At 43.8% G+C, this 22496-nt stretch overlaps 1 protein-coding gene across 1 annotated transcript in view; it reads right to left on the reverse strand.

Annotated features, from left to right (window-relative positions):
• Window positions 1-5757: 5757 nt before the first annotated feature.
• LOC124613335 (hemicentin-1-like) overlaps window positions 5758-22496 on the reverse strand; it is a 465174-nt gene continuing 448435 nt past the window's right edge. Inside the window, exons 14-17 of the mRNA XM_047142031.1 lie at window positions 18295-18467; window positions 17300-17620; window positions 16188-16335; window positions 5758-6105 (exon numbers count right to left, since the gene is read on the reverse strand). Of these exons, the coding sequence (XP_046997987.1) occupies window positions 5758-6105; window positions 16188-16335; window positions 17300-17620; window positions 18295-18467 (990 nt within the window). The remainder of the gene's footprint in view (window positions 6106-16187; window positions 16336-17299; window positions 17621-18294; window positions 18468-22496) is intronic.

The following is a 22496-nucleotide window of genomic DNA, read 5'->3' on the forward strand; positions in this document are numbered from 1 at the left end:
AATAACTGACGATGGTTGAAGTAGAGAGGATATAAAATGTAGACTGGCAATCGCAAGGAAAGCGTTTCTGAAGAGAAATTTGTTAACATCGAGTATAGATTTAAGTGTCGGGAAGTCGTTTCTGCAAGTATTTGTATGGAGTGTAGCCATGTATGGAAGTGAAACATGGACGATAAATAGTTTGGACAAGAAGAGAGCTTTCGAAATGTGGTTTTTACAGAAGAATGCTGAAGATTAGATGGGTATATCACACAACCAATGAGGAGGTATTGAGTAGAATTGGGGAGAAGAGGAGTTTGTGGCACAACTTGACAAGAAGAAGGGACCGGGTGGTAGGACATGTTCTGAGGTATCAGGGGATCACAAATTTAGCATTGGAGTGCAGCGTGGAGGGTAAAAATCGTAGAGGGAGACCAAGAGATGAATGCACTAAGGAGATTCAGAAGGATGTAGGTTGCAGTAAGTACTGGGAGATGTAGAAGCTTGCAGAGGACAAAGTAGCATGGAGAGCTGCATCAAACCAGTCTCAGGACTAAAGACCACAACAACAACAACAACGATAGGTTATGGAGTCAAACCATGGGAAATTTAAAATGTATACCGCTCGTGGTGAACAGAAAGAATTACCTTGGGCAGCAATACGATAGATTAATAGTAAACGGGCCGCAAAACATAAGAGAGATATTTTATATGAGTCTGTAGAGTTAACCACTGACGATAGAGATTTTTTTTATGCTTTAGAAGATCTTCTTTTAACTGAATCATTTGGTGAGACTCCATTTGAAGCGAGACGTCCTAAACAAGACAGCGAGCCTACATCAGAACCTTCTTCAAGATCTGATAATCAACCTAATTTAATAGACAACGAATTACAAGATCAAGGATTACAAATTCCAAGTAATTTTGCATCTACGGAAATGGATATAGAATAAAACAACGGTCTGCTCAACAATTACAAGGTACTAGTAATACTGATTCTTCAGCTGGTGGTACAAGTTCTGGACAATCGACTCCATTTCAATAATCGAAGTCAGTAGAACAAATAAACAAAATAGTGTTATAATTATTAATACACATACATTTTTGCGTGGGGTAATGTATGTAAATGGTTTTCTGTGCGGCTGGTCCCGGCGGAGGTTCGAGTCCTCGTTCGGGCATGGTTGTGTGTGTTTGTCCTTAGTATAATTTAGGTTAAGTAGTGTGTAAGCTTAGGGACTGATGACCTTAGCAGTTAAGTCCCATAAGATTTCACACACATTTGAACATTTTTTTATAAATGGTTTGATGTAGTTGTTTCTGATAATAATAACAAAGTTGTAGCTAAAAAATTAGTTACATGCCAACACATTGTCATTTTCTGATACTCGGCACTGTAGTCATGTTACACGAAGATTCCATGGAAATCATCAGCGAGTCGGGTTACTTACCAATATACTGTAACAGAAGTGCAAAGGAAACGAATCTCCTATATATAGAAGTTTTTGTCTCATTTTAGAAACAGTGATTTTCAGTGACTTTAATTACAACCATCTAATACGAATTCGTCTGCAACCATTTAAGCTGAAACATCTATACCAAATTAATGTTCCAGAGACAATCTTGGGACTGAGATACATTGGATGAAAACAGCAAAAACTTTATTCCTCCAGGAACGAAGTACCTTAGACACATGTTAGACTCTCTTATTGATAACTGCTCCCGCAAAACCGTCGTTGGACCTAATCCTTATTTCCTGCCGCGCGCCTAGCGAGATAAATAGAGACTGGACTAGTGTAGGTGAAGCAGAAGATGAAAGGAAAAGTTGGACATTCCTTCATTTTTTCGCTTACAAAGTGCGAAACGATGCGGAAATGTTGGTATGCCACGAAGGTTTCAACTATAGTGAAATAATACATCAGTGCGTCTCCTTCCTTCCACATATACCGGACAAATGACCGGAAACAGGTGAATGTGAGTATCTGACTGTAACCGGGTGACAGAGTACTTAGTATATGCAAATGTAGGTTACTCTTCGAAACACTGTGCGTATAAAGTGCAAAGGCAACATGGCAGGACACGATGAAATTCGATTACCGTTTGTAGCACTGACTATTTCGGATGTAGTGTGTATTAGTTTTGTGGGCAAGACTGTGATGAGCAGTGTAATGGTGCACAGAACTGAGAAGCACTTTTTCTGCCAACATATGAAGAAGCACGCACATCCCATGAGGCAGAGGCGATTTGTTAAACAAGTGATGTACAGTGTTTCTGGAAACCGAATTTCGCATCGTATTTCAGTTGCCTTCATTATTGGAGGAAGCCGTCTCCGAGAAGATTACAAGAGTCACGTCATTAGACATAGGGATTTTGTGGTACAGTGGCGACGGTGCCGGTTTTATTTCTCTGAAAATTTGAGTAGAGAATCTGGAGAATAAATTAATTGGGTTGGAGGGTGAAGATGGTGACCTGCTCCTATTGACTGGAAATTCAGTATCTTAAAACCCCTAATCTTCATTAATGGTACTTAAAACGGTGACAAATCGAAGAATATGAGGACCTCCTTTATACAATCTATGCTCATAATGGGGGAATAATGAAAGCAGACGATTATTAGGTGATTACCTCTAGCAATTCAAATAGGTGTGCTTTGCAAGAGTGGTTAGAGAGATTAGTATTTCTGGCACTGATTTTGTATATGACTGAGATAGCAACGGTGTCCGTTTATTGTTCAGGCTATTGATGTTGTTCAGTGATGAACAAGTTTACAAGTTTGTGTTCAAAAAAAACATGTTGTAGTGGCCTGGGATGTGCCATTTATGGTAAAGAATCGTCACTTCTAGGTCATTTGCCCTAGTCCTTCAGTAAGCTGAATTCAGATTAGATAGGCGCTCCCACATGTGGTGTTAATCTTTGTGTTATGGCCCACTGTGCCGTTGGGCTTAGTTTAGGAGTATCTTTCGGCCTTCAAAAGCATAATTCTTAGGATAGGAACAAAGTAACGCCGACCAAACAAACCTGTGCGAGTGAGTATTCCAAAGTAAAACTGAGTTGCAAGTAGGCTACACGTACAAGAACGGTTCGGGGTAGAGGTGGAGGAGTCAAAAATCTGTTTATTCATATATAAGCGATAAGAATGTTTGGACAACATCGGTCGCGTTACTCTGTTGGGGATTTTCAGACAGCAGCGTCATCGACATCTCCACCACTCGAAGTAACTTTGGAAAATGGCTTTCCCTACTAACTTTTCATTTGAGTTGACACTTGGCACGTGCACCAAGGGTATCAAGCCTCTTTGATGTCTGCACATCCGACATACTATAATCTGGGTGTGCCACAGAGGAAACCAAATCCATCCCCAACGACGTAGCAGAAGGGTAACTGCGTGGGTATGAAACACTTTGGCACAGGAACTGAAGCCACCTTATGCATAAAATCGTGGAGTATAGTGGGGAAGATAACTACAATATGTTACCTATAAAAAGGAATGGCAGGTTTTTGGAGAAACATGCGTCCTCATACACGAAAATGTCTTCGAAAACAATCCTATTGTAGTCGAATAAATGGTTGCAATGGCACTGAACACTATGGAACGTAACATCTGAGGTCATCAGTCCCCTAGAACTTAGAACTACTTAAACCTAACTAGCCTAAGGACATCATACACATCCATGCCCGAGGCAGGATTCGAACCAGCGACCGTAGTGGTCGCGCGGTTCCAGACTGAAGCGCCTAGAACCGCTCGGCCACTCTGGCCGGCTGTAGTCAAATAGTTTAATGGTGTGACAACAGAGCACATCATCCATAAATGTGCGTTATGACGTTGCTAGAACAGACGTACGCAGCTGCGTGACATATTATCATTGTCGATCCCTGAAGGAATGAACAATATCTTTAATTTTCTTATAACGCGCGTATTTTATAGACTTAGCTGCCATTCACTTCGAACGTATTTTATAAAGTTCATTTAGTGTTGGCAGAACACACAAACATGCAAGCTCTGTTATCCAACGTTAGTCCATACGACAGCCTTTGCCAGAATAGGTTAAATCACTCAGCGCTACAAGATTGTACAACGGAATGAAATTTAAAGAGTCTCTTACCCTTTTCCCTGTTATCTGCTACATACAACGAAAACTGTGCATTGCCAGTAAGATGTACATAATTATTTTGACCGTATAGCCTAAAGTTAAAGCAGTGAATAACTCTGATGTCGAATTGCTTGCTTTGAGAACTGTGCAATGTGGTTCAGCGTATAGAGAAGCGGTTTTGATGATAGCCTTATTCGAAAGAATGACAAATATTTATTTATAACAAAAGAATACTAGTTCATCCATTGGTACTGGAGGGAATGAGCGAGCTGTAGTCGCAGCCGCAAAACGTTTGAAGGATAGTGAACTTCCATTCCATATGCACTTTATTGTTGACATTTTACTTTACAATATATTCTGGATCGGTTAACAAGTAACAGATAGCATATGATGCTTCAAGGGCAATATTCGGTTTCAAATTCGATCGTGGTTCCTGAATTATGAAGTTAAATTACAGTGGAAAAAATTATCATTCCTTTTGCAAGGAAGTCTAATATATTCACTAATATATAAAGAAAATTTTGGAAGAGAAACCTACACACTTGAAAAAGGTATAATCTCCTATAGCGAAGTAAGAAGACCGCGTAAAACAACACAAATTTAAATGTGTAGAACTGGTAACTGCTTTATCTGCAATCCACTTTCAATTAGATAAGAGGTTGTGATACATGTAGGGCATTTTATTTTAGGCTGTAATAACTGATATTAAATTAATGCGGAAAGTAGAATACTGTAGAGTGAGAGATCAAATAAAGAATTCTTATGAAGGAGAGAATTAAATATATTTCGCTCGAATGATAGAAAATGTATGGAATAACACAATGGAAGACGCATATTGACAGAATGAGTGTAGAAAGAATTGTCAGACTTGTAACGAACTATAGACCTAAAGAAAAGAGAGATACCGGAAGGCTAAGGAATATGTGGCTTTTGTGAGGATGGAACAGGGGACAAGCCTACTCCTTGAAGCGTAGAAGAAGAGGCAAGACAGATAAGACTTAAATAATGACATGACTCTAGAATTAGGCGATTGTTAAAGTGAAATTCATTTAAATGAATTTGAGCTTCCACAACGTCAAATGAAGAAATTCGGCGCTTCCGTCACTGTTGCAGATACCCAACCTGAAAAAGGTTACGTGGATGTTTACGAAAGTGATGAAGATATGTTTCATTGTACATTCCATATTGTATGACTAGGAATATTTTACTGCATGTGAAATCGCTGATTAGATAATAGGCTTTACATAACGGACCAGCGTAAGAATTGTAAGAACACGTCAGAGTTACACAAAGACGAATTGTACACAGAAACGCATATTGTCTGACACTCGATGAAAACGACTTCTTCGCATGCTGTAGCTATGTACACTTTATGGAATAGTGATACTTTCGAACGAGTGCCTCCATTGAGTTGCCATCCGTTGAGATGCTTTGCCAATGCATGGGGGGTCGTGAAAATGTTAGCCTATTGCAGTACAAACTTTGTTCTTCCTAGGCAGCAATTCTATGCCTCTGGGTGTGGTGACTATTTAAAATCTATTGCGTCGATAATGAAGAGTTGATTGCGGGTCAGAGTTCCTTGCGGACTCTCACGTAGAAGCTCATTGTGGGTTTGTTGCATGTTCGTTCGGGCGCCATCCCTATTGTCCAGAAGTGGTGGGGTGGCTGCAGGTACTGTGCGCATGCGCAACTAGACGCAGCTCTCTTGCTGGCCGACCATCAGGGGCGTCCTGACGGTCACCACCTCGCGCGACTCTTGTGGCTGCTGTTGCTGCTGCTGCTGCAGCACCTCCAGCTGCTGCGGCGACGCCGCCCTCATCGCGCATGCGCCTCCCGCCTCTGACGTCACGGTCGCCACGGAAGTCGCAGCCGGTGGAGGCGCGTGCGCGATCTGTGCGTACACGACGGGCTCGTGGCGGTAGTAGCGGCGCATCGGCGGGCCCGCCTGAAGCGGCGGAAGGCGCAGCTCGGCGTACGTCACTTCAGGCCGGACACCCGCCTGCTGCAGGCGCGTCGCCGGCGGCCTCCGCAGCGTCGCCTGTCCAAAGACGGCGTCCACTTTATTACATGATATTGATGAACAGAAATCGTCACATACAGGGGAAGATGGGACACATTTTAATACAATAGTTATTTTTTTAAATTTGGAATAATGTGATGGTTACAAAGTTGTCCTTTTCATGCCTTTTTCTTTACGGATCCTTAACTGTTATTTAAAGCACACAGACACCGTGAGGATCTGAAATTCGTGTATTTCATTACAATGTTAAGGGTGGGGGGGGGGGGGGGGGGGGGGGTAGGACGTCAAACGGGACGACTTGGAGCAGGAGAGCCACCAGAGGACATTTTAGTTTCCACTGTCTATACTTTTACGAATAAATTCATAAAACTTTGTCAAAACGGCCAGAAAGGATTCACGATTTACACTCATAGCAGTGGAACTTCGAAAATATAAGAAAATAATTTTCTTTTTACATTTGAAATTTGACGTTTTTTCACTTACCGTTGGCTGCATTTATTGCTATAGGTACACTTTTCTTCATAAGTAAGGGAGATTCTTCGATGAATTTTGCACAGCATATAAACCATAATTACAGGTGTATGAAACTCTAGAATGTTCCAAATCTATTGAAAACTGTGGTAAAAATTGAGATAATTAACGATAAAATTTCAATTTTTTCTAAACATGAAGTTTAAAATGTAACAGCACGTTCATTTTTTCATACATTAAATAATTTCTAGGGTTTCATACACCTCTAAGTATAGTTTGTATGCAGTGCAAAATTCATCTAAGAATCTCTCTTACTTATGAAGAAACGTGTACTTACAGCAACAAACGTAGCCAATAGTAAGCGAAAAAATGATGAACCTTCACATGTAAAACAAAATTAATTTTGTTATGTTTTTGAACTTCCACTGCTATGAGTGTGAATCATGAATCCTTCCTGGCCATGCTGACAAAGTTTTATGAATTTATTAGTAAAACTATAGACAGTGGGAATTAAAAAGTCCTGTGGTGTCTCTCCTGCTCAAAGATGACCCGTTTGACGTCCTACCCTCCTTAAGTACGAATGTAAACTGTTACAGGCGTTCCCCAGAGTAGGGCAAAATCTAACACATCCTGGGGTACGTTGTAACAAACAAGAGAAACTACATATATATTGGCGTCACTTGCGTAAGGTGGCTCTCTTAAAAGTATCTCACCTGCCCTTTGAATGCAAACGCAATGTTTCCACTTCTGAGATAGACTAAACAGCTGCAGCAATGGACAGTTTTATACAATAATCGATTGTTATCATTCATCCATCAACGTTTCAGTTTATTTTATCAGTGAAGTTAGACGTTCCTCTTTGTTATCTCGGTCTGCAAAATAACTTTCTCGATAGAAGGAAGAATGGAATTGTGGAAGCACATGTGAAAACAGGTTAGATTAAGGAAATTCGACAATTTTATGGGTTAAGTACCCTGATAGGGAACTGCCAGCAACGAGAGCACCACAGAGCCGGTATAAAAACTGGCACACCTATGGACCTATGGATCTGTGCAAAATGTAAAACGACAGAGAATTCCTTCAGTTCGCACACCAGAAGTTATTGCAGGCATTCACCGAAGAATTATTCAGAGCCGAAAGAAGTCTACACGTATATAGGTCAAACAGGAGCTGGATACTGAAAAGCTTTATTTTTAAGCCATATTCTGTGACGGTTGCGCAGCAATTTACGGATGATCATATGGGTTACTGCACGTGGCTTTTGAATAACACCAACTAAGGTTTGTTAGACCCTTTCAATTACATCACGGATAACGAAGCACGGTTTCATCTTTCCGAACATGGAAATTCACAGAACACGAGTTACGGGCCAACGGAGAATCCTAACACTGAGTGTCACCAACCAGTCTATGATGAAAAAATCGGCGTTTGTTGTGGCGTAATAGAAACACCCTTCGTTGGACTGACATTTTTCGATACTACCCTACACGGTTTCATTTATGGAAATTTTCGATTATTTTGTGCTCAGCGGACTGGATATGGAAGACTATACAGCTTCTTCCTGCAAAATGGGGCAACATGCCACATGTCTAAGTATCCCTGGGACGAGTCCCTGGTTCCTCACTGAGGAACAAACTGCCAGCATACATTTATGCCCCCACGTACGCCGGATCTAACAGCATGTCATTTTTTTCCCCAGTGGGACAACTTTAAGATTAAGGTCTATAAAAGTACCCACACACAATATAGGAACTGAAAGACATCAGCAGCCATGAAGTTGCCGCCATCGAAATCCGAACTTTATGCAGGGAGTATCTGAATATGCTTGGACGTGCACAGGTGTATAGAACGAACAGCCAGCAAAAATTTATGGCCACCACGTCCGCCGGATTTACAAAGACGTGATTTTTTCCTGTGGGAAAAGGTGAAGAGTGAGGTATACTAAACAGATTCGTACACTACATAGAAACTAAAAGAAAACATCAGCCGTGAAGTTGTCGCCATCAGTATCCGAACTTTACGCCGGGTGTATCTAAATATGCTTGGACGTGCACAGCTGAGTATTGACGTTGCGGCGGTAAATGTCCACATCTTCTATTAATAAATTTTTAACTGCATTTATCACTATAAATAAATGGTAAGTCCATTTCAGCTCTACGTTTCTGTAATTTCACTGAATTTCCTTTACAATTATACGGGCTACTTTTATCTGCGCCAGCCTGTACTTTTTCAACTAGTTCAGAATACATGCAAGAGCTGAATGCTAGACTAAATTAATATTTAACATCTTCGGTAAATTTTCAGTTTTTTCACAATGCAGCATTCATGGAACATAAAACTGTTATAGTGACATAAAATTTAGGATATCGATGCTGCCTTTGTTTTCCGCAAGCTAAAAGATTTTGATAAAACTATTGCTAATATGGCTGGAAATGTCACACTTATTAAAATATTCAAGACTATTGTCCTCTGCTCAGATGAATGTTTTGTTCGAAACGAACAATAAGAAATCTGTCCGACCATGGGATAATAGCCCGTAATATTTTAATAAAAACCCTTTCTACTCTTTTTTTTTGATACACGTGTTGCAGCTGCTGGACGAGGATAAATAAAAGCGTTAAGATTTTAGCCCACCATATAGATCAATGTCACATCATAGTCGCCATCATGATCCTAACTCCAGGTCACTTAACCGAAATAGTGATCTGTATACTTGCCAGGGTACCTATTACAACATAATCAACTCGAACAGCTGGTCTAATGTTTTCTTCGTTCCCCTCATTTTGACCTTTAACTCTGTACATTGTCTGAGTAGTGTAAATGATCACACATTTTGTCTCTCATTGTTCCAAGCAAGTCATATTAGCTGGAAAAGTGATTTCACTTGTTAGTTTTATTTTTTTTTACCACCCACTCTCTTCAAACATCTTCGAACATTTTTATCTCTTGTAATGCAACGTATTACACTCTTTCTAGTGTTTTGGTTGCTCATTCTTTCACCAGATATCGGAAAACCTCGAAAAATATCAGGACTAACCCAATTTGGGCATGATGCATCTTCCTCAGTTGGTATGGTAGATAATATGGGTCTTCTGGTGACCAACTATTGCCCTCATCTCTATCAGTGGCTCCTACAGAGGAGGTAGCTCTGGTCACATCAGTGTAACAGTGTTACGCCCTGCCTCTCACTGAGCTGTTACATTGTGCTCTGTAGGGCACCTGTATGTAACTCTGTAAGTTTCGGAAAAATTGCGAAACATTACGAATTTTTCACAATACAGTGTGGTACATTAGTATACCAATATGACCGTAATACTAAGAATTAATTTGTCACGAGTACAAAAGAAACGATACTTTTACACTACCATAAAAATTTACTTCACATGCCACAAACACATTTTTTTCACTGCACACAGAAGGTGAATTTTAATTGCTTCCAACGTATGCTGGCCAAAAGTGGTAACAAATGGCAGTTGTACAGGTCTAACACAATGGTTCCGAAATGGTAAATTGCACACAAATCGAAATATTACACTGTGTCCCGTGTTACACTGTACAGAATCTTCCTCTATTGTTTTTAAGTAGGCATTCATTGCAGCAGGCAATATTGGCACACTGAGGTTCAGACTTACATATAAATAATCTCTACCCAGATAAAATGTACTGGCCAACAAAAAGAGTGAGATACCTAGGTGACATGGTAGGCTGTCAATGAACCTTTTTTCACGTACATACGATTGGAGTATACACACATCAAAAAAAGTTTTGCATCACCCCGGTTCCCAGAACTCCTGAAGATAGGCGTTGACTGTGAAAATTGTATCACAGACACAGTTTCTTTGACTGTTCACTGATGCCACTAAACACACCCAAAGATGGCCGCGCGGTATTAGCCGAGCGGTCTACGGTGCTGCAGTCATGGACTGAGCGGCTGATCCCGGCGAAGGTTCGAGTCCTCCCTCGGGCATGGGTGTGTGTGTTTGTCCTTAGGATGATTTAGGTTAAATAGTATGTAAGCTTAGGGACTGATGACCTTAGCAGTTAAGTCCTATAAGATTTGACTCACAGTTTTGAACACCCAAAGATGTAAACAACCATGCATGAGCAACGCCTATTAGACAGAGGGGGTCTGAAATCCGATCAGTTCCAGTCATTCCACCAGGAAGGAGATACACGCTCGTGCTGTCTGTAGTTCAACCATCCCTAGACTGTCAATACAGCATTGTTACTTTGTGGCAGTATGGGCCCTCAACAAGGGAAGTGTCCAGGCGTCTCTGAGTGAACGAAAGCGATGTTGTTCGGACATGGAGGAGATACAGAGAGATAGGAACTGTCGATGACATGCCTCGCTCAGGCCGCCCAAGGGTCACTACTGGAGAAGATGAGCGCCACCTATGGATAATGGCTCGGAGGAACCATGGCTGCAACGCCCCTATGTTGAATAATGCTTTTCGGCTAAGCCACTGGACGTCGAGTTACGACTCAAACAGTGCGCAGTAGGCCGCATTATGCACAACTTCGATCCCGGCGTCTTAGACAAGGTCTAAATTTGCAACCACGACACCATGCAGTGCGGTACAGATGGGCCCTACAACATGCCAAATGGACGTTCAGGATTGTTACTTTGCGGCAGTATGGGCCCTCAACAAGGAAAGTGTCTAGGCGTCTCTGAATGAACGAAAGCGATGTTGTTCGGACATGGAGGAGATACAGAGAGATAGGAACTGTCGATGACATGCCTCGCTCAGGCCGCCCACGGAGATGCCACGTACTTATTGGGATGGTGGTGTTTCTCCATTCACCGATGAGAATCGCATATGCCTTCAACCATACAATCGTCAGAGACGTGTTTGGAGACAACCCGGTCTGGCTGAACGCCTTAGACACACTGTCCAGCGAGTGCAGCAAGATGGAGGTTCCCTGCTGCGCTATGTGGGGCCGACGTACGCCGCTGGTGGTTATGGAAGGCACCGTAACGGCTGTCCGATACGTCAATACCATCCTCCGTCCGATAGTGCAACTATATCGGCAGCATATTGGCAAGGCATTCGTCTTCATCGTGCACATCTTGTAAATGACATCCTTCAGGATAGCGACATCAAAAAATGGTTCAAATGGCTCTGAACTTTACTACTGAGGTCATCAGTCGCCTAGAACTTAGAACTAATTAAACCTAACTAACCTAAGGGCATCACACACATCCATGCCCGAGGCAGGATTCGAACCTGCGACCGTAGCGGTCGCTCGGCTCCAGACTGTAGCGCCTAGAACCGCACGGCCACTCCGGCCGGCCGATAGCAACATCACTCGACTAGAGTTGTCAGCATGTTCTCCAGACATGAACCCTATCGTACACGCCTGGGATTGGTTGAAAACTGCTGTTTATGGACGATGTGACCCACCAACCACTCTGAGAGATCTACGCCAAATCGCCATTGAGGAGTGGGACTATCTGGACCAACAGTGCCTTGATGAACTTGCGGACAGTATGCCACGACGAGTACAGGTATGCATCAATGCAAGAGGACGTTTTACTGGTTATTAGAGGTACCAGTGTGTACCGAAATCAGGACGACCACCTTTGAAGGTGCGCTGTATGGTGGTACAACATGCAACGTGTGGTTTTCATCAGCAATAAAAAGGGCGGAAATGAAGTTTATGTCGATCTATATTCCAATTTTCTCTACAGGTTCCGAAACTCTCGGAACGGAGGTGAAGCAAACCTTTTCTTAATGTGTGTGTGTAAATTATTAGAATTGTGGTTTTGTGTGACAGGTTGCACGCTCATTACACTGCGTGATTATTGTTCATTTTTTGTGTTGTAAGCGTGCCTGGTAGAGCACACCAGGTACCCCAGAAAAAACCATCAGTAATTATGTGTGTGACATAAATGATCAATCGAAGTTAGGTAGGCTAGTAAACATGGGCTCTAAAGTTGACAGCTTCAGCGCTATGAGCACTTTCTTCTCTTCCATACCGTGAAACAAATCTCTTCTACTGCAAGCTCTTTGCTTTCCGCATTTACAAGAGTGATACTATGGACCAAAAACGACAAACTGTCTATATATATATATATATATATATATATATATATATATATATATATATATATATATATGGGCTCTAAAGTGCATACCTAAAGAGCTATGAGCATTTGTTCATCTTGGCTGCTGTGAAGCACATCGTTCCACTGAGCAAGTGTTCATATCTCTTAAGGTATGCATTTTACAGCTCATTTTTACGAAACGATCTTTTATTGTTTTGGTTCATACTACCGTCTCCCAAAAATGTTGAAAGCAAAGCACTTGCATCAGATGAGGTTTATTTCACACTGTCTAACAATCGGTCCTGTCACATCCCGGAATATTGACACCCTATGTAAGGGATGTGAACAGCGTCAGTTGGCTGGGTGATCACCGCGAAGGACACAGAGATGCCACGTACTTATGGGATGGTGGTGTTTCTCGATCTGGCCACATTCAGGACCGTGACACGCTGTTGGAGTGCATGGAAACGTTGTGGCAGGCACATTCGTGGTCAAGGTTACGGTTTATCACGTCTGACCATCACAGTGGAGGAGCAGGTATTATGAACCAAGCATATCGTAATGTCCGAGAACAAGTAATGGACTGCCTCCAACAGTCTGTATCATCCCGTACACAAGCAGCACCCTGACCATGGAATTACCGTCCCACGTGTAGGCTGCAGTCGACACCGCAATACAAACGGCTGCGTCACGTGAGGTTCCACGAGCGGGAAGCATGGACTGCTGACGAATAGCGCCGCACTGCATCCAGCGATAGATCTCGATTCAGCCGCTACCTGGATGACCATCGTCGAGTACAGTGGCGATCTTGGGACATGTCCTCACACTTCTACTGATTTCGAGAGACTCAATGATGTTATTCACTGTGGGGGGAGACATAGAAAATTATTACAAGTCGCGGTTGGTATTTATGCAGATAAATCTTTACCAAATATGAACATCATCGTCGCTAGGAAGTGACCGCTACTCTTATTAATATAAAAATGACGAATTTCTGTCTGCATGTTGCTTCCCTTTAGTTTCAAATAACCAGTTTTGGACCACTATCTCATCTTCAGACGTGTTAGACGATAATTAAACTACTTTGGTTCTGACATTTTCGTTCTCGCAAGATACTTCGAGGGCGTACATCGCTGTCTTCTTCAGGTGTTACTCGAGAATGGTCTTTGGGCTTTTTTTTTCTTCATTTCATTCCTTCCTTTTCAGGAGGAATGTGGGCTGTTCGAGTGCCTAAGGGACTGAACGCTATTCAGTCATTGTGTGTCTGTTATTCTGTGTCGGACGTTAACTATATATGAAGGTAGTATCTGTTCCCGAAAGAACAGATACCACTGATGATAGTGCAGCTTCTGTAGAATGAAATGGTAATTAACTCGACACCCTAGCTGCATACAGGCGTTGATATACATCATTGGGGACATGTTGAAAATGTGTGCCACGATCGGGACTCGAACCCGGGATCTCCTGCTTACATGGTAGACGCTGTGTCCATCTGAGTCACCGAGGCGTGATGTATATCAACGCCTGTTTGCAGCTAGGGTGTCGAGTAAATTATCATGACATTCTAGAGAAGCAGCACGGTCATCAATGGCATCTGTTCTTTCAGGAACAGATACTACCTTCATATATAGTTAAAACATGGCTGCCCGCCCATTGACCATCTTGTGCGAAATCACGCGCTATGCCCCAACTCGTACGCGACTTGGTAGATTAATCTACCACAAGTAATGAGAGTGTGATGGGCAAACATCTACTGGGCGCACTACGAATATGGTGGTGTGGACACGTTGGGAACGTGGGTCTCACGGGGAGCGTACAAGGGATAAGTCCCAGCAGGCACACTATCCTCTGTGCCCTTGGTGGCTCAGATGGATAGAGCGTCTGCCATGTAAGCAAGAGATCCCAGGTTGGAGTCCCGGTAGAGGCACACATTTTGAACATGTCCCCAACGATGTATATCAACCCCTGTTTGCAGCTAGGGTGTCAATTATCATTTCATTCTATTTACTTATTTATTTTGCAGGGGGAATTGGGGGCTGGGGTGGGGGTGTGGAACATATATCTCAAAATTGGGAGTCGCTATGTTTTGTTTTTGACTTCTCAGTGCTGCGGCGTTTTTCCAGCCACCTTGCACTCTGGGGCATGCCTATCTTTGATGGAAGGGATAGGGTTGGCGATGGCGTCCTTCTTCTTGTTCTAGTCTCCTCCTATCGAGCTCTCGCTGAAATTCGATTTGTCTGGCCTTCTTCTATCGCTGGACGTCGAGCCAGTTTCGTTGACACGCGTCGTTTCGAACTTGCGCCTTCAGGGCTGAGTTGTCTAGCACCTCAGTGTTGACTATGTTGTCATGCCAGTTGACATACTCTCAAGTTTCTATCTCTTGGTCTTCTTGGTTTGCGGTGACACCGGTCGTTTTTACAGCACGTTTTGTCACCATTCTCTTCTTCTTTGTTGTGAACTGTGCTTGCAACGAGCAGGCTGCATCGACGCCTGTTTGCACGGTGATATGTGACGAATCTGACTCCACTCTCGGTCGGGGACGGTGGAGCACTATCCAGAAGTGGGATACCGCTTCTTTCAGGGGGGCGTCGATGTCCATATACGGCATGATTTGGCTGTATGGTGATGCATCGCCTTCTGCCACTGCAACAACTTGGTCAGCACGGCGGTCTTGGGCCGTCTGCCACCGTCCGTTCGCACACAGCCGGCCACCCCCTATTCCACTGCCACTGGCGGGTGGGATGGGCGGCCGTGCTGGAAGTGGGACTGCTGTTGTACCGCTGTTGTTCTGCATTGGAGGTAAAGGAGCAATAGTGCTGCCTTTACACCTCCTCCTGGGTTTCTTCTTAAGTTGCTTCAGGTCTCCAGACGTCACCTAGTTAGTGCTGCCATGGCCAGCAAAGACTCTGGAGCCACAAGAGCTGGCGACGTGTGGCCCGCCGCAGTAGGCGTAGACTGGGGGTTCTTCTTCCTTCCGCAGGCAGGTATGGCTGGTGTGTTTGCCGGCACATACTGGCTGGTGCGGCAGTTGACCATCCTGCTGACGCTAGAAGCACTGTGGCCACTGGAAGTTGTTCCACTTGCACATTGAAGCCCATGAACTTATTCAGTTTATAGACTTGCTCTGCTTCCTTCCTTCTCTGTTGCTCCACACCCACATCGATGGCCAGAGTGAAGAGTGGCGGCTTTTATCTGTTGGTCCGATTGTGTAGTTGGACCGCCACCTCTCCGAACCCGGCTCGCTGTAGTCCTCTGTCGACAACTTCTTCACTGCATAGCCATGGAAATCCTTGTAGAAGTGCCTTGACTGCTGTTGGTCTCTTGGTTTGTGCCGCTTCCGGCGCTGGGATCACATGTGGGCCGAGGAGTGGTTTCAGAGCCTCATAATCAGCCTAGAGTTCCATCCGGGCTTCCAGAACTGCGTCACTGTTAGGGCATTTGGCGCTGATCTCCCCCTTGGCTTCATCTCCTAGCTTGCAAGGAAATTCCAGCTAATCTTGTATCGGATGAAGATTGGCTTTGTCAGATTTTTTCGGCGTGCCGTATTCTCTGTGACCGCTTGGCCTGCGCTTGCTGGTCCTACCGTCGTCTGCCCTTCTTCTTCAGAGCTGGCAGAAATGTCGATCACCAGGTTGTCCATGATGCCTGGTTCGTGTTCTGCCGTTTTACGCTCAGTCGACTTCTCGGGCGGCGCGTCTCCCGTCCTGCGTTTTCTTCCATTGTTTGCTTTTCTGCCAATTGTGAGGCGCGTGTAATCACACAACAGTTTGCTTCATTGCTGTGAGAACATCAACACGAAAACAATTTGCTATGCACACACGCCACAGGGCAACAACTTCTATGTCACAGCGTCACTGATCTGCTCAAGCGTAACTGTGGCAGGCGGCAGATGTTTTATTTATTTTTTTTATTTTTTGCTCATCTCGCTTCTTCCTCTTAAGGAGGAAGGCGGGCTGCTCGAGTGCCTTGGGGATTTGACACTATTTAGCCATGGAGTGTCAGTTATTCTGTGTTGGCTCTGCTTATTTATTTATTTTGCAAGAGGAATGGAGGGTACTTATATCCCCCAATTGGGCATTTATTTGCAGGAAGTTTGGGGGACAGCTCTGGTATTCAAATTACAGCCTAAGGGAAACCTGCTAAACCCAGCCAGAGCTGCTGGTGTTGGCACTATTTTGCTTGTCATAGCGCTTTGCTGGGGAGGAGATATGTTGATTTGGCTACACTTCTCAGCATTTCGGCGTTGTTCTTGCTGTCTTATGCTTTGGGGCTGGCCTATCTCATATGGTAGCGATAGGGCTGTCGTTGGTGGCATCCTTCTTGCTCTTGTCTCCTTCTCTCGAGCTCTTTCTGAAATTCGAGTTGTTCAGCTTCTTTTCTTCGCCAGATCTCGAGCCAGTTGCACTGATATGCGTCGTCTGGATCCTCCGCCCTTGGGCCTGTCGTGTCTAGCTCCTCGTTGTTGACTAAGTTGTCGTGCCAGTTGTATCCACGATTTGTCACCATTCTCCTCTTCTTTGTTGAGGTCTGCCCTTGCAGCGAGTAGGATTACATTTGTGAAGCCCCATCGACGCCCGTTTGCGCGGTCATTTGTGACGAACATGACTCCAGTGGCAATCGAGGTTTGAAGGACACCCGCAGTGTGAGGCAGGCTGCTTTCATCTCTGTGTGGAGCACCAACTGGAAGGGGAATACCGTTTCTTCCAGTGGGCGGCGTCGATGTCCGTTTGCAGTGCGTCTTGTCTGCAAGGTGGTGTGCTGCCTTCTGCCACTGCGCGGCGGTCTTGGGCCGTCTGCCGCCATCCGTCTGTAGGCAGCCAGCCACCCCACCCCTCCTCCAGCCCACACACTGGGGCCGGTGGTAGCGCTGGTAGTATGGGGCTGCTGTCAGACTGCTGTTGTCCTGCTATGGAGGTAAGGCAATGGTCCTGTTGCCTTTGCGCCTCCTCCTGTGTTACTTCTTCCTTCAGTTCTCTGGACGTCACTTGATTGGTGTTGCTACGGTCAGCAAAGGCTCTGCAACCACACCAGCTGGCTACGTATGGCTCACTGCAATGGGTGCACATTTGGGGTTCTTCTTTCTTCTGCAGGCAGGCATGGCTGGCGAGTTTGACGCATACTGGCTGGTTGCGGCAATCCTTTGCCATATAGCCTTCCTGTTGACACCTGAAGCACTATGGCTTAGTGTCAAGTCCCGCTGTTAGTGGGTCCACTTGCACATTGAAGCCCATGAGCTTATTCATCTCATAGAATTGCTCCACTTCCTTCCTCCCCTGTCGCTCCATGGCCAAAATGAAGAGGGGATGCTTCCTCCTCTTCATCCGATTGTGTAGTCGGACAGCCACCACTCCGAACCCGGCTTGCCAAAGTCCTATGTGGACCACGTCTTCACTGCATAGCCATGGTAATCCTCGTAGAAGTGCCTTGATTGCTGCTGGTCTCTTGGTTTGCTCCAATTCCGGCGCTGGGATCACGTGTTGGCCGAGGAGAGGCATCAGAGCCTCATAGTGAGCCCAGAGCTCCAACTGGACCTCAGTACAGCGTCATTGTTAGGAAATTTGAGGGTGATCTCTCCCTTGGCTTCGTCTTATAGCATGCCGAGAAATTCCAGCCAATCATCTCCTTGGTATCGAATGAAGACTGGCAGTGTCGAAGTTTTTCGGCCTTCCGTTATCTCTGCGACTGCTTGCCCTGCGGTAGCTGGCCCTTCCGTCATCTGTCCGTCTGCTACAGAGCTGGCAGATGTGTCGATCACCAGACGGTTTCTATCTGGGCTGCGTGGTTCGTCTTCTGCAGTTTTACTCTCAGTTGACTTTGCAGGGGCGCAGCTCCCGTATTGTGTCTTCTTCCTTAGCTTCCCTTTCTGCCCATTGTGGGGCGCGTAATCACACAACAATTTGCTTTATTATCGTGAGAACAGCAACGTGACAACAATTAGCTATGCGCTTGCACGCCACCGAGCAACTTTGTTTTTGCCACAGCGTCACTCGTGGCATATGTGTGGATCGAGTCCAGAATCTATACCTGTAAGGTGCTGGGCACTCCCTAGTCGGTCGACGCCCCATTGGGTGATCTCTCTTCGGTCTTCAGCCGCCAGGCGCGGTTTCCATGGTACTCTCTTGTCGCTGGTGTTCCCACTGCCGTCCGCGCCCGGCTCGGTAGCTCTCTGGGGTCTCGGTCGTCATCTGTAGTGCCTGGTCCTTTGCGTCTATGTGACAATCTTGCTGTCATAGCGATAAAGCCTGGCGCGGGCAGCAGTGCGAACACCAGCGACCGGAGAGAACCATGGGAGCCAGGTTTGGCGGGCGTGGACTTCTGAGGGAACACCCAATGCGGCGCTGACCGACTAGGGAGCCCCAGTACCTCACAGGCATAAATACTGGACTATATCCGCCCAAGGACCATCGTCAGGTAGCACCTGAAGAAGACAGCGAGTTACGACGGCGAAATATCGTGCGAGAACGACGCGAACATCCGGCAGAAGTCCCGTTCTTTCAAAATGTCAACAGATCTCCGGGAGAGCCTGAAGAACTACTTTGGTTCTGTTTGAAAGGCTTCCAAAACCGTTAAGAAATTATTTACAACACGAAGTTTGGCTTACATACCATGTGTTACATTTGCGGAGTAATTCAATGTCGTAGCTTAACAGATATCAACCTGCTGAGGCTCTATATACTCTGAAAAGAGTGCTGCATCCCTGGAAATTGGCCAGAAGTAAGTCATCAACGAAAACTGTTTCTAAGTACAACATACAAAATATTGATGAGAGATTAAACATCATTAGAAAACTGTGAAATAGTTTTAAGACATTTTTGAAAAACGTGTCTCTCTTCTTCCTGTTTGGTGATGGTAGATAGAACTTTCATTGAGCAATGCCAAACACAGCTCCACGCTGAAGTTCCCTCTGCCATGTCCAATTCACCACTGCCACTATGACGAGGGCAGCCGCAGCTGATGTTTGGTAGAGCACACTATCCTAATCACAAGTAAGTCTAAAGTATGTCTTCACAGTTTTGTAACATCTATTTATCCTTAAATCACTCCGTTCCTTAGTCAGTTATTCTGTGGTGCTCATCTGGCAAGTGTAACTTTCAGTTCTTCCAGCACACACTTTTCAAGTATTTCAGTGCTGTTAAATTACTCATCAGCTTTTGGTAATAATTATTATGATATGCTTAGGAACATGTTTTATGTATGAATTATTTCAGTCCTCCTCCTATTGGAGAGACTGAACTTTGCAGCGCTATTGGTGTTCCACCAATTACGTTTCTTACATATTTAAGAATAAAGTCTCAGATGATTGATATACGTTTAATTCTGACAGTAAAGTAACTGTTTCCTAGTCACAAGTTACTCCACAGCTGTAACAAATGGTATAGTAAACAACTTTTGCATAGTGAATAATTTCTTAAAGTTCTTTGAAGCTTTATAAACATAAGACAGAGTGAATAATGACGATGTTTGGAAGGAAATAGGAGTGGAGAATTTGAGTGAGAAAACTGAAAAGAATAGATTAAGATGATTTGGGCATGTGAAGAGGATGGAAGAGGGAAGAATAGCGAGAAGATTGATAGAGTTCAAGATTGAGTGCAAGATGCCAAGAGGAAGACCGAGAGCAAGATGGATTGACACAATAAAGATGAGTTTAAGGAGGAGAAACCTGCTATGAAACCAAATTGTGGAAGAAGAATGGTGTAAAGACCGAGTAAAGTGGCGAAGTACCATTGATAATCCTACCCGACCAGGTGTTGGATAGAGGGGAAATTGAGATGATGATGACAGAGATAAGACTTCAACTGAGCGTAATTTCACTTTTGTGAAACAGTTCTGAAGATGGGCAGATGGCCTGAAAACAAGAAGAGGTAATCTGCGGACTGAAATTGGACAGTTATGAATGAATTATTACACCACAACGGTATCTCAGGGACATTATGCGTCCAAATGTGTTACCACTCATGCGGCAGCATCGTGATATTTTTCAATATTTCAACAGACAACGCTCGTGCACATCAGGCACGTGTCTCTGTCAACTATTTACTTGATGTTGAGGTACTCCCGTGGCTAGTAACGTCTCCAGAACTGTCCCGAATCGAACATGGGTATTTATCCACAAGCAGTCTCGCCCAAGTGACCATCTTTAAGTCATGTACACAATTACACCAGGTTACGAAGGCTTCTTGGCGACAGACAGTAATTATGCATTAATTCTAAACAAATTTGCTGAATGCGAATATTTGACTTCCGCTTTGTTAGCTGTAGATATACTTCCTACTGGGGGCATTTGAAAATTTGTACCAGATCGGGTCTCGAACCTGTATTTCCCACTTATCGCGAGCAGTCGCACTAACCACCTAGGCTATCCATTCACGGCACCCGTACGGACCCAAACTTCCTTATGTCCCGGTCCTGCACAAACATTTACGCGTCACTAATAGGTAGTTCATCTATACCTAACACAGCTCATGCCAATATATTCGTAATCAGCAGATTTATTTCGAATTAATTTGGGACGGCTGTCGGTCGTCATTATTGTCTGTTCATCCAGGCGGCAAAGTAAATAATTACGTACTTGACTCTATAAGGAACTATCCTTTAACCTGATGTAACAGTGCACGTGTTTTCAAGATGGTAGCTTTTTTATATATGTTCCATGAATACGGTCAGTCACTGAAATCGGTCATGCTAAATTAATTACTGATACAGTTCCGTGCTGATAATTCCTTTCAGTATATCATACATAATAGCATTCACCTAATAATAATGTGTAGAAAGATATCACATCTTGGGATGAATATGAATGGAGCTGAGGACTACCACTATATTAAAGTTAGTGAATGAGAAGCTGGGATACTGTAGATAATCATATAGGAAAACTGATTCCCTGTTAAACAGAAGAAATATTGTTTAACTTAAAAGGGAGGTCACTGTAATGACAACAGATAGTCCTTAGTCTCCGCTTCAATGTTCGTGATTTTGGATCAAATGCTAGCTAGTACGACGAGTAGTCATAAGATTTTGATTCACCTCGATAATGTAAAGCGAATTTTACTTGTCTGCAGGTTCATGTCTCCCATCCTGATACACAGTGAATTATTCGCGACACGTCTGCGTAGCACGCTGCTACAAATGAAATAATGCGTCGAAACGCGTAGTGAGAATCATTAAAACGACTGATTCAGATATTTGAATATCAATTAATACACAGTTGCGGTGGGACTACAGTAAATACTTCATATTTTAGAATTATAAAACGTCTGTGATAGTTTACTGGTAACTGTGTCCGTTCGTCATACACCATAATCGCGGGACCAGGTGAGAAGGAAGCCGTACAATAGTTAATGAACATTGTATAACCAAAAAATGCTCCCATCGGCCCACAGAAAATACCAATACGTTTCTGTTTATTTTAAAAGAATCTGACGGAAAAGTGGGGCACCACTTGCCTAATTCTATCTTCCTGAGCAACTTTAAAAATTTTCCCAAAGGCAGCTCTCATAAAAAGAAATGTATTGGTCAGTAAAATATAGATATTTTACTTATATGAAAGTGAAATGACACAAAACTGATATTACGCCTAATAGCGCATTTTAGGGTGGATAAAGGACAATAATAACAATAAAAATAAAAACAAATATTATAAAAAAATTAAAAATGTAAAATTTCATGCGCTTTAGTGTTACATGATGGGTTTTACAGTGTTAACGAAAACACTTTGCAGCATATTTTTCATGCTGCACCACTTTCTATACTACGTTTTCTCCTTGCGCCGAATTTAACACGTGTATTTTTACTCTTCAAGCTGGGTAACTTTCAACCTTTGCATCTCGGAAACGGATAAAGATATGAAGAATATTTTAAGGGTCCGAGATCGGGATGATAGAAATACATCGTA

This window comes from Schistocerca americana, chromosome 4 (assembly GCF_021461395.2).
Source record: "Schistocerca americana isolate TAMUIC-IGC-003095 chromosome 4, iqSchAmer2.1, whole genome shotgun sequence".
Classification (NCBI taxonomy): Eukaryota; Metazoa; Arthropoda; class Insecta; order Orthoptera; family Acrididae; genus Schistocerca; species Schistocerca americana.